Genomic DNA, 12,749 nt, shown 5'->3' on the forward strand with positions numbered 1-12,749 from the left:
GCTCTGTATGGAATTACCAGTGTCCTGGGCTGGGCTGGCCCATGGTGGCAAGTGCTTTAAACAGCTCTGGGACCTTCCTCATTAGGGGATGGTAAATCCTTCAGTCTGGCCGGGTGCTGCTCTGCAGTTGTGGCAGAAAAGGAATGCCATACAGCAGCCAAAACGGATCCTAACCCCGCACGCCTGCTCGGCCCGCAGCTCAGAAGAGCCCCGCATGCCGGGAGCCTCTGGGTGTGGGGAGACATCACAGTCAACCTGCGGAACTCCTTGCCAGAGGATGTTGTGAAGGCCAAGACTATACCAGGGTTCAAAAAGGAACTAGATAAGTTCCTGGAGGATAGATCCATCAATGGTTATTCACCAGGATGGGCAGAGATGCTGTCCCTAGCCTCTGTTTGCCAGAAGCTGGGAATGGGCGACAGGGGATGGATCGCTTGATGATGACCTGTTCTGTTCATTCCCTCTGGGGCACCTGGCACTGGCCACTGTCAGAAGACAGGATACTGGGCTAGATGGACCTTTGATCTGACCCAGTATTGTCTGTCTTATGTTTCCTGTAGTAAACACGCAGCCCTTCAGGGGCTAGATCCTTCCTCCCCCGGTGTGTGTGGAGGGTAGAGTTAAATCACATGCCATGGGCTGCCAAAGTAACTGCCTTCCCAGGGCTGCAAGTTCAGCACAAGTGACTCTGTGACTGTTTGAGGTTGCTGTTTGTAACAAGGGCTTTCCTGTGGGTGCGAAGGCCAAGACGGTGGAGCTGTTCTTTGTGCTAAAGCTCTTGGGCTGTCATCCGATGGGTCACGCCCACTGGGCTTCACTGCAGAGGAAGGGTTTGGTTTAGATTTCGATCTGCTGTCATCTTGGGGCTGTGAACCCCTCCGGGCCGGGGGATGATGGGTTCCACTGTGTGGTGGGACCTGGCTTTTACGATCCACGTGGGTCGGTGAAGCAGAGTTTGTGCTGCACCATATTCTAGCAAGACAACACACACAAGTTTGAACCGTTCAGCGTCGTGAGTCCCCTGCCCAGAGCTGAGCGCACTGCTCCTCCAGAACTGCCTGGGGAGTAAGACATGAGGCTTGGGATATCAGTCGGGCTCTCCCATGGAGCAGTGCTTTGCCCAGCTGGGAAGCCTTTCCTTTAACTAGATCTCTGTAGCAGCCACTCTGACTCCTGATGACAAGGATTACGCAGACGGGACCCCCACTCTTGGTTCTCCTGGGTACATGGTGTTTTCCATAGGTGTGCTCGCTGATACAGCCCCTGCCTTGAGGAGCTTCCAATCTAAACAGACCAGACGAAGTAGTTATCCCTGTTTTACACAGGCTTGGAGAGATCAAGGGACTTGCCCAAGGTCACGCAGGAAGTTTGTGGCGGAGCTGAGGACGCTGGCTCTCTGGAGTCCCAGCCCAAACCCCAAGGCCACCTTTCCTCTCCTTCTCTCCCCTTGTGTAGGGCTGTCAAGGGCGATGGCTTATGCCAGGACAGGGAGCATGTGTGTGTTGCACCTGTTGGCATGGCCATAGTATGTGCTAAAGCCGTGTCATTTGCTTGCACCATTGTAGGCCTGTAAAAATAACATCTGCCTGGACCTGTCTCCAAACCGTGGTTTTGACGGGAGGCTGACCGGACACAAAGTGGTGAACTGGGATATCAAGGTACGGTTCTGCCTCTTGGTCTCTCCTGCCTCTTGGAGTTGGTGGGCACTGGGCCAGCGAGGTTGGGACTCAGTGGGAAATGTGGTCTCGGGTAGCCAAGCAATCCAGGAACTGCGGCTTCCTACCGCACTAAACTGGGATCAGTGCATCCTCACGTTGTCAATCGCATGGGTTCGATCACCCAGTTCATCTCCTTCCCTATGGGACATAGGCACCGACTCCATGGGTGCTCCTGCCCCAGAGCACCCACTGGCAGCCTTGCCAATCAGCTCCTCCCCCTATCCCAGCACCTGCCACGCTCAGCTGTTGGGCGGCGTGCAGGAGGCGTTGGGGGAGGAGGGGAAGGAGTGGGGGCAGGAAGTGGCAGAGCAGACGTGGGGGTTTGGGGGGAAAGAATGGGGGGGGGTCGAGCATCCCCCTGGGAACAGAGGAAGTCGGCTCCTATGCTACAGAACGCATAAGAGTGTGGGGGTGGGTCTGCTAAGAAGGATCTCCTGCACTGAGGCTAAAGAGGCTATTCTTCAGTTACATTTCACTGCCAGGGAGACTTTCCTGGCACTTTTCTTAATGCCATCCCATTCGCTCCTAGCTTCTCTCCCTGCATGGCCCTTGGATCATTCCTCTCTGACACTCCCACCCATAGGGTTCCCCTTGCCCCATTACCCCCTTACACTGAGCTTGGCTGAGCAATAATTATTTGTACCCCATAGTCCCTTCAGCTCCCAGATCATTTTCCTTGCTCTTCTCTCAACCCACTACCAAGATATTGACGCACTGGAGGAACACTTGAACCCTGCATCCCAGGCTCCCGTGTCAGGATTGCAAAACACTGGCAGTCTTGTGCTGTCCAGGGTGCCCCCGATAACGTCGCGGCCCACAGCATACGGTCCACGGTCTCGCTGTGCGACTCGCACACACACGGCGGCTAATCAAACGCTGCTCTAGGACAACAATCAGCCTGGCAGCGTTTTGAGACCAGTTGCCCAGAGGAGGCAGAGACCAGTTTATTTGCTTTTAAGACCCTGGTGCTAACTTAAGCTTTCAGTCCTCTAGACCGTTTAGATTCAGTGGGCCTTATTCTCTTCTACAAAGGAGTAGCCCCCCTGAGGTCAATAGAGTTAAACTGGTGTTGCTGACGAGGAGTCAGGCACAGCTGCTGAGACGCGCACACACCCGGATGGTTTTGTTGCACTGCTAAACGCTTGTTCCTGTTGTGATTGTTCCCCTGGCTGGCTGTTGGGTTCTGGCTCTGGGAAGCGGCGGCTGGCTCTCTTGCTGACTCCTAGGGGCAGTCTCCTGGCCTGAGCTGGCTTGGGCTGGAGGGTGTCTCTGGCTGGTAACTCGCCAGAGTCTTGCATGTTACTTACCTGAGCACTGCCCTGTAAGAGGCAGCATCAGCGCGGGCAGGGCAGGGGCTGGCGAGGACGGAAGCTCCCTGCCGGTCTCGGTGGATCAGCCAGGGCCCTGTATCTCTCTCTCCTCCTGTAGGACGTTGTGAACTGTGTTGGCGGGATGGGGGTGCTCCTCCCATTGCTGGACCAAGTGGCGGCCGAGAGAAAAGAATCGGAGGACAGCCAGGAAACCCACGACCTGGTTGGGCCAGAGCTGACGTCCTCGCGGAGTCGCCAAGGCATGCTCATCCCCCTGAGCAAGTCCTCCGGTGAGCGCAGCATCGGCCTGGCTATTGCTGGGAAAGCATGGGAGGGGGGCAGCGGGAGACCAGCTCCTCCACATGCCGCTGGAGCCCTGAAATTCGCCTGGGCCATGTACCTACCTGTCCCTTGGGCAGCCAGCCCCACTCCCCCCCTTGGCAATAAGAGCTGGTCCCTGGCTGACCCTTCTCGTCCCCTCCTGCAGAGGGCAGACTGGAGAATAATGGCGTGGCTGCATTTCTGCTGCTGGTCAAGAACTTTATCCAGCATCACCCCGTGAACCAGGAGAGCCTGGTGCAGTGCCACGGGCCGGCAATCATTGGAGCTCTGCTGCAGAAGGTAAGAGACTTCCAGGGCCAGCCGGTCAGAGCCTAGGTCACCTAGGGAGCTAAACAAGGCGGTGCTGAGCCCAGGGCCTAACACATGGTGCATTAAAGCCAGCAGCTGGGCCACTGCATGTGCCTGCAAAGGGGAACGTCCAATCGGGGAATACACGTAATGCCAGCAGTGCTGGCTGCAACCCAGCTGGAACAAGCTATGATGGGTGACCTCTGCTCCCACTTGTTTTCGCTAGGGCGTTGACTCTGGAGCATACTGATGGCGTGATCGCAGAGGAGTTGGAGAAATAAAGAGTATTTTATACATGTTGTGGGGACACCCAAACACGTATCCCTTTTACCCCTCATGGTTAAGAGTTTATTCTCTCCTTCTCTCTCACCACCCGAAATGGCAAGTCCTCTGCTACCTTCAAGCCCCCTCTCTGGCTTAGGAAAACGTCTGCCAGTCTTTTGTTGTGTGTGGGTCACATGACTCGTAAGTCCCAGAATGCCCTGCGGCTGCTGGATGGCCACCCACCCAGCTCGCACTGCTTTGCACTTTGTCAGGTCTCCAGCCTCATGATGGACATGAACGTGCTGGTGGCGTTGCAGTCCCTGATGGAGCAGGTGGCTGCCGAGGGCCACAGCTTCCTGCTACACCTCCTGTACCAGTTCCTGCTCTTCGACTTCCGCATCTGGAGCAAGAGTGACTTCGCTGTCCGGCTAAGTAAGGGGGGATCTGGGGGTCTGCTTCCCAGCTGGGGCGGGCCTTGGCAGCTCACGGCTTCCCCCTGTGTGGGTCAGGATCAGCAGCCTCCTGGCCAGGGTGGTTTGGCCGAGAGCTTGCTCCATGTCCCGACTGTCTCTGCTTGGGAAATACGAGTACGTACTTAATCTTCTGGATGTGTCTGCTCTCCCCCTCTCTTTCCCCAATGTCTGCAGGTCACATTCAGCATTTATCGAGCACCATCAAGGACCACAAGCAGAGGAGCCGCAAGAAATACGGGGTCCAATACATCCTGGACTCCATTCGGACGTACTACGGGTGAGTAGTTAAAGGCTGGCTCCCGGCTTCCAGCTTGCCCCTGTTTGTCCCGGTGTGTTGGTTGAGCTGCTTTAACCCTTCAGTGCCTGGAGAAGAGGGGATGTCCTGGGGCAGCCCATGGGAAAGCTGAACCAGTTCCTTGGCTCCAGGCGGTCTGAGACGATGTTCTCTCCAGCCTGCTCTGCCCAGGGCCCGTCCATTTCTTTTCCCTTGTCCAAGGAGCTTCCACACGCCAGTGGAGGCATGGGGGGGGGGGGGGAAACATGGGCAGCAGGTAACCCCCCCCCAAGGTCGGTGAGGCTAGCCTGCTGCCCCGCCTCTTCCTCTTGAGGCCCCCACCCACCCGCCAGAACCCCAAGTGCCTGCCGCCCCCTCACCCCCTGCTTCCTCTAGCTCACGCTCTGCCCTGAGGCCCCGGCCGCCCCGCCACCCCTGACCTCCAGCTGGAGCAGAGCCCCCGCCGGCTTCAGGGGAGATGGGGAGCATGGGCGGGGCCTCGGGGCAGAGCGTGAGCGGGGTCACACCTGGGTTAGGGGAGGCTTAACCTCCCCTGCCCTTCGATACCCGCTGCCCATGGCAGGCTGTTCTGTGGGCGCTTCTCAAGGCTGGAGTAGAACTGACTCCCTGGTGGGGCTGCTTTGCCCCGTTCTTGCCAGTTCTGCTGCTGCTTTCGGAGTCCCCCTGGACGCTGCGATTCTCGCTCCGTCCCCTCCCCCAGTTCGCCCTACGGCTCTTGGATTCCTGCAGCCTGAGAGTTCCTGTCCTGCACGCCCCGCTGGGCAGCTCTGGGATCAGGGACCATGCCTGCCGCCGTTGGGGGCGAGGGGGGCTGGAGCCCTGTCAGGGGTGGCAGTATAAAGCGAAGCCAGGGGAGGCTGAGGAATGCTGTTCTCCCCCGTTTCTGCATCCGGGCCACGCCGTCGGATGCCCTTGGTGCAAAGATCCCGCCCTTTTCCCCTCGCAGCACTCATAAGGAGAAGCCGATTCCCACGGACGACGTGAAGACGGTGCAGATGTCCCTGTTCAGCCTGGTGAAGGATTTCCTCAGCAAGAGCTTCTCTGCCGACGAGATGCAAAGCGTCCTGAACTACCTGGCTGCGGTGCATGATGAACACCAGGTGTGGTGGGGCAGTCGGTGTGGGGAGGGGTACCACTAGGGGCAGCGCCTTGTGGTTAAGGTGCAGAATTGGAACTCGGGGGTGCTAAGTTCATTGCCTGGCCTTGCCACAGACATCCCCGGATGACTCTTCGTTTCTCTGGGCTTCCATTTCCCATCTTTAAAAGGGGGGGAGCGATCCTTTCTTCGTCCTGCCTGTTCAGACTGCAAGCTCTCCTGGGCAGGGACTCTCTTACTATGGGCTTGCACAGCACCTGGAGTCAGCGGAGTGACGGCGTGGTGCTCGGGAGGACTCTGTGTATTTGTGCTTGATCCAGCCCTGCAACCTGGGGTCTGGAAGCCAGGCTGTGTCCTTAGTGATGTCCCCAAGGAAGATCCCTGACCCAGCTCGCTCGGCTGCAGCGGGGCTGGCCCTGGGTAAAACTGTGTGGTGGTGAGTGATAATCTGTAGGACATGGGGACGCACAGGGAGCTGACTGGCTAAGGGCTTTGTCTCACCTGCCAGTTAGTGCGCGGCAAGCTGGGGCGGGAACGTACAGCGCGCTACCAAGCGTCCGTGCGGACCCAGCTGCCGTGCACTAGCGGGTCTGTTGTGCGCTCGGACCTGCTGTGGTTCGCAAGCTGAGATCCGGGCGCACCACGGCCCTTCTAGCGCACAGCAGCAGGGTCCTCGTGGCTAGGTAGCGCGCAGCAAAGGCACGTGCTGTAGATTCACACCCCAGCTTGCCCTGCTTTAACTGTCCATGTAGACAAGCCCTCGGGAGCTGTTTTTCCCAACCATAACAGCACCTTCGGCAACCCCCGTTACCATGAATATCCCACCTGAATCCCTGCCAGTCACTCGTCTGAGAGCCGGGGAGGCGTGGCTGTATCCTGAGGCCAGGCCGAAGGGTTGCTGGGTCTGGGGGTGATGGCCAGTCGGCGTACACGGGCCATCTCCGTCCAGGGGTGTAACTGCGTCCGTGGCCATTGCAGGTGTGTGGGGTTCTGGAGGTGATCCATGGCTTGCTGAAAGAACCGGCCTCCCAGGAGCAGCTCTACGCCTTCCTCTTTGAGTCGGGGAACGTGGAGATCCTGTTCTCGCTGCTCGTCCAGAGGAAGTTCTCAGACGAAGTACGGGAGAGAGTCTTCAAGGTGAGACGCGAGTCCTGGGGTCTGGCGTTGTCCGCGTCCCCCTGGCCTCCAGCACTAGGCCCCCGCCACTGGCCAGTGCCCGTGGTGGGTCCCCTCCCCTAAGGCCGGTGCTCACCCTCCCGCAGGTCCTGTACAAGATGCTGAAATACGAGAAGGCCCACGAGCGCAGCAAGTACCGCTTGAAGCTGAAGGACATCGGCTACCAAGGGCTCATATCGTATCTGAACGACATCCCGGTGTCCATGCTGCTCTTCCGGTGTCTCCTGGAGCAGGTCCTTGGCTCAGGTACGGCGCCTGCCTGGAGGCTGTGGCCCTGCTGCGTTACCCAGCCAGGCGCGAGCCACGTGGCTTGGGGGGCGTGTTGCTAAAGAGAGCCTGGGATTTATGGAGCCAGGGGTCAGCCATGCGTTTCGGACCTGGGATCACCCGCCTGCAGCCGGTGGTCTCCACGGGAGGCAGGCTGTGCTGTAGCCCGGGAAGTGTCCGTTAGGTCAGTGCGCTGCGGGGCCGCGTCCCACGCCCGGTCTTGCTTCTCATCCCCCGCAGACTCTCCCAGCTACAAGGACCTGATGGCTGTGGTGTACCTGTCCCACCGGGCGGAGCTGGCAGTCAGGCTGGATACCTGCCGGAAGGTAGGACTGTCCGGCGTGGAGCCCTCGGGGCCCGCGGAGCCGGCAGAGGAGCTCTGCAGGCTTCCCTGACGGTGCACTGTTGCAGAGAGACGAGTCCACGTCACTCCCTGCACATACAGCCCCAGATGGGCTCAAACTTGGGCCTGGGGCATTAACCCATCGGGCCCCCAAGCCTCCCTAGTCAGCTGGCTCCGTCTCTTTACGTGCCCTCCAGGCCCCATGTCCCTGGAAGCTGTTGCCCTCCGAAGGCGGCTGGGTGTCCTCAGGAACTGGCGTCTGTCACTGAGGCACTGCCCTGTCTCACGCCGATTGGCCATGCAGCCCGTGCCCCGAGCAGATGCACCTGCAGGCTGACCTGCCGTCTTGCCCTCTTGGTCAGGGCAGGGGCATATTGGCAGAGCCGTGAGCTGCCCTTGTTCTATAGACAGACAGACGCCATCCGTCTGCAGGGCTAAATGCAGACGCCCTGGATTACATCCCCTGTTGGTCTCAGCAGGGCTGATGGCGCCCCTAGATCCCTCGCACCGCGCAGTCCTGGGTGACCGTGCTCAGCGGAGCCAGGCTTGGCCCCATCTCTCTACGTCCCTCCCAAGAGCGGAGGGCGGGGAGAGATGCTGATTAGCAGGACCTGGAGCCACGTGGGGTGGGAAGCCAGCTGAGCGGCCGGCTGGCTGCCGTGGAGACCTTTGAGGCAGCCGGTGTCACGAGGAGGGCTGGCCGGGGAAGGAGCCACGGAGCTGGCAAGGGTCCAGCGCAGCGTGGTCGAAGGCTTGCAGCCCTCCCTTGACGTCCCTGCCTCAGAACTCGGAGCCATCCCCAGCGTGCCGCCGCAAAGGGGCGGAGGAACCCAAGGCCCGAACACATCCCTAGGGTGGTGGCTCTTGGTCTCTGCTGGATCAGTTTCAGCTGCTCACCAGATCTGGGCTTGTGGGGGATTAGTCCCCGCGGGCCTGTGGGTGTCTCAGCAGGTACTTGGGTGCTGCGCTGCTGGGGCCGTACGAGTACCTGGTGAGGTGAACGGAGCTCTGCTCAAGGACTGCGGGCGTGGCTCGGGCTGTTGCATCCTTGCTGCTGGACCCAGGCCAGCGGAGAGCATGGGGGCTGTAGATGTGGGAGCCCCGATTTCTGGGCTGAGGAGCGTCAGGCGTGACCCCGCTCCTGACCGCGCGTGAGGTCCTCTAAGGAGGATTCCCCCGCCCCATGGTGGGCCGTCTTGAGGGGTGCGGGAAGCAGTGGGCAGGCCCGGCGCCCTTTGTTAACCCAGTCTTGCCTGGACCGTGAGGGCTAGTCACTAGTGGACGTTGGGCGAATCCTTGTTTGCTCCAGTAAAGGCGGGCGAGTGGATTGTGCAGCTGAGCGCCCTGGCGCTCGTGCCAAACTCCTCCCTCTCCGACGGGTACGGGGAGTGGGAACAGGTCTGGTCAGCCACGCTGGTCCGTGATGTGCCCCATTCTCTCTTCTCCCTGCCTGCAGCTCTTCCACCTGATCTACTCCCAGCACGACATGGTGAGGCAGCTGGCGAAGCTGGCTGGCTGGCAGGACACGCTCACCAAGCTCTACGTCAAGGAGTCGTACGAGTCCCGCCAGCACAGTCTGAGCGGCTCTGCCAACGGGAACTGTCTCGGCCTCCTGAAGCTCTCGGAGCACGGGGGCAAGGAGTCGGGCAGCGAGGCCGGGAAGGAGCGGCTGGACAGCACCAGCCATGCCCTGGCAGACCTTCAGGACCTGGATGTCTTCCTGCCGGTGGGCTTCGAGGCCTCTGACCACGAGCTTTCCGAGGGCTTCTCGGACCACTCCATCTCCCCAACCGGCGGCTCCAAGCCCTTCCGCTCCTATAACTTCAAATCCTTCGACTCCTTGGACCGCACCAGCCACTCCTCCTCCTCCAATACTATCGACATCCCCGGCCAAGGGGAGGCCCCCTCCACCGACGCCCACCAGTTCGACGGCGTCTACCACCCGCTCTCGCCCTTCTGCATGTCGCCCTTTGACCTCGGCCTCGATCTGGCCAGCACCTGCTCCACCGCCACGGTGGAGAGCGGGAACCAGACGCCGGGGAGCTTGCCAGGGACCCCCTCCCCTCTGGAGTACTTCAAACCTTTCCCGGGCACGCGGGCTCGCAAAAGCTCCAGCCTCTCCAACGTCCTGGATGAAAGCAGCTACCAAGAGACTCTGGCCAGCGATGACGTCTCCAATACCAGTAACCCCCAGGTAAGCTGCTGCACCCCATGGCCAGCAAAGGAGCCGCTCTCCCGGCCCATGTTGAGAACATCCAGAGGGGAGCTGGCAGCAGTGGATGAGCAGGGATGCTGCTGTCTGCAATAAGAGGGGTTCACGTCGATAAAATCGGGACATCTGGTCACCCTACAAGACCATGCCCGCTGGCAGCTGGCCTCCCCAGATGAAGGATGCCAGGGTATCTCTGCACCCCTGGATGCACTAGACCAGCGCTTTGTTGTTCACCTGTAAACCAGGTTCCCGCCTCTCCCCGCCGTTCACCCCTTCCTGTTAATTTTTTTCCTCCGGTCCCCGCCATCTCTTCATCAGCATTTGATTCTGTGCAAACAGCCACCCACTGCGAGATGCACAGGATGCACCAGTAAGGCAGGGAGAGAAGTCTCTTGGCTCCAGCGGGACCCCTCTTAAGATGTGCCGTTAACTCCAAGTCTTTAAGAACAAAATGTCCAGTCTAGACCCACACGTCTCCTTGCGTGTTATCTGCACACACGTGTCCCAAAGATTCTGCTGCCCAGTGTGACAGGCTGTAAATGACACTCTTCGCTATCTACATAGTAACGCACTGGACCCAGAGGATCCCTGTCACCTATATGCCCTCTGGTGCCCTCTGCCAGCTGGCATCAAGAGATCCTTGGGTCATGGTCCTCTGTCCCTAGATGCCCCACTCTCCCAATCCCATCCCCATCATGTCCGAGCAGGACCGTTGTCTCCACCAGGGGGCACTGCGTCCGCCATCCCCTCTAGGAGAAGCCCACAGGGAGTGGACCAGCTGCTCAGATCAGCATGTGTTTTCCGCCTCTCCCCCCATCTCAGCAAACGCCGGAGGAGGAGCTGTGCAACCTACTCACCAACATCATCTTCTCGGTGACCTGGCGCGGGGTGGAGGGCTGGGACGACGCAGCCTGGAAGGAGCGCGGGCAGGTCTTCTCTGTCCTCACCAAACTGGGCACAGCCTGCGAGCTGGTGCGGCCACCAGACGAGATCAAGCGCAGGTGGGTGCTGGCAGAGTGGCAGGCCTCCTCCCGCCCGGTTTGGGAGGTGGAGAAATAGGATCAGAATCGGGCCCACAGGTGTGTGACCCTTCGCCCCGTCCCCCTCAGCTGGGCCAGAGGGCCCAGGATCCTGGCTGCCAACGTGCCCGAGCTTGTGGGTTTCTGGCAAGTTGGCCCCTCGCATGGGGGCAGCTCACTGCCGGGCCCTAAGGGCACCTGGCCTGTCGGCCAAAGGAGCTGCTTCATTTTACCCCTTCGGAGCCAGGGCCCTGCCCTGCCCCCACACCTGCCCATTTCTCTTCCCCATTCGCACCTTGGAGGGCGTGGGCTTGTGAAAGTGACGCGTCAAAGGTAGCTGTCCTGGCTAGCAACCCCCTGCTAGTCCAGCCCTGCACCCCCATGCCCAGCTTGTGTCCTTTGCTCCCAGCCAGCAGGCTCACGCCATCACAGCCTTCCAACCCCAGGCCCAATCAGGCCCGGGCCACTCGCTCCAGACCCACACCCCCCTGCGATCCCAGCTGTGGACCTCGCCCACTCACTCCTGACCTGTCCTTTCTATTCCACTCCTGGGCATCGCATGTGTCTGAGTGGGGTGCATTTCATGATGTCCCCGCACACATCAGGAGCAGGCCCCTCCCCATCCCTCAAATGCATTACACTTGCCACCTGGGCATAGACTTGAACTTGGGCATCTTTGTAGAGGGGAAAAGCCACTAACCCCTCTGTTTCCTTGAAATAAGGAGCTTCCCAGTCTCTTCACAAGTGTCAGAGCCCAGGGTAATCCCGAGTTGGGGCACTGCAGAGCACAAGGCCCTGAAACGCTCCCAGAGGGGCGGGTGCTTTGCAGAGAAACTTTGGTCTTGGGCACCTGCTTCCCGTGGCTGATTTGCTGGCCTGGGGCTTGTGAGACGCGAGTTCAATTCCCACCTCTGGCGCCACCTGCCTGCGGGACCTTGGGCACGTCCCTTAGCCTCTCCGTCCCTCAGTTCCCCATCTGTAACATGGGGATAACAGCGCTGTCCCACCTCGCAGCGGGTGGAAGATTTTGAAGCGCTCAGATGCTGTATGAACGGGGGTCCCGAAGAGAGAGAGGCTGCGTGACCAACACGATATCCGGTAGCTGCTAACAGCGTGCGGGGCTACCTGGAGTCCCCCGCTCGGCACGGGAGGATGAGTGGGTTATTCCCTAGAGCAGGCAGTGCCATCGGGTGCCTCATACCCCCCCTCCCCTGCGTGTACACACACACACCCGCACACTCTCCCTGTCTCTCTCTTGCAGCCTCCTGGAGATGATGTTGGAATCGGCCCTCACGGACATCAAGGAGTCGGCCCCGGCCACTTTGCCCAGCCTCGCCCAGAACGCGCTCAAGTTGCTGAGGCTCCTCCAGGACTTCCTGTTTTCCGAGGGACACAACAACCAGGCCCTGTGGAGCGAGAAGGTCCGCGCTGGTGCCTTGGCAGGCCTGGCGGGGGGTGAAGTTGGTCTTGCCGCTCTGCTCCCTGGGGTAGCGTCGCGCCGACGTGCAGAGGGCTCGTCGGCTGCTGGCCATGTACTGCCGCAACAGAGCCGTGGGTCTCTCTCTTTCCCTCCTGCCGCGGTTCATTGGCTGCCATCCTTTTGGGGTCGCTGCTTTGCCTCTGGCTCTCCTATTAAATACCCTGCCCTGGGATTCCTGTTCCCGTCCAGAGGCCGGGGAAGCCAAGCGCGGGGCCTGGGAGGGTGAGCTCCGTCACTGTCTTTGCTGGGAGGGGTCACTCTGCCCTTCCTGCGGCTGCAGATCTACGAAGGGGTGAACAGCCTGCTGGACAAGCTGGGGGTGTGGTACCACTTGGCCAACGGGACCTCGGACCTGAAGGAGATGGCTCAGATCGGCCTGCACATCCTCATCGGGTACAGCGGGCTGGAGGAGGCCCAGGTGAGGCGCCTGCGAGACCCAGGCAGCTGGGGACCCCACCTGGCCTTG

At 60.1% G+C, this 12,749-nt stretch overlaps 1 protein-coding gene across 1 annotated transcript in view; it reads left to right on the forward strand.

Annotated features, from left to right (window-relative positions):
• NBEAL2 (neurobeachin like 2) overlaps nt 1–12,749 on the forward strand; it is a 148,908-nt gene that overhangs the window by 106,024 nt on the left and 30,135 nt on the right. The window contains 15 exon segments of the mRNA XM_073334853.2: nt 1,566–1,658; nt 3,147–3,318; nt 3,516–3,649; nt 4,195–4,354; nt 4,570–4,672; nt 5,637–5,790; nt 6,765–6,923; nt 7,049–7,208; nt 7,470–7,555; nt 9,029–9,123; nt 9,335–9,455; nt 9,458–9,766; nt 10,607–10,785; nt 12,065–12,224; nt 12,564–12,701. Coding sequence (XP_073190954.1) covers nt 1,566–1,658; nt 3,147–3,318; nt 3,516–3,649; nt 4,195–4,354; nt 4,570–4,672; nt 5,637–5,790; nt 6,765–6,923; nt 7,049–7,208; nt 7,470–7,555; nt 9,029–9,123; nt 9,335–9,455; nt 9,458–9,766; nt 10,607–10,785; nt 12,065–12,224; nt 12,564–12,701 — 2,223 coding nt within the window.

This window comes from Lepidochelys kempii, chromosome 2, assembly GCF_965140285.1.
Source record: "Lepidochelys kempii isolate rLepKem1 chromosome 2, rLepKem1.hap1, whole genome shotgun sequence".
NCBI lineage: Eukaryota > Metazoa > Chordata > Testudines > Cheloniidae > Lepidochelys > Lepidochelys kempii.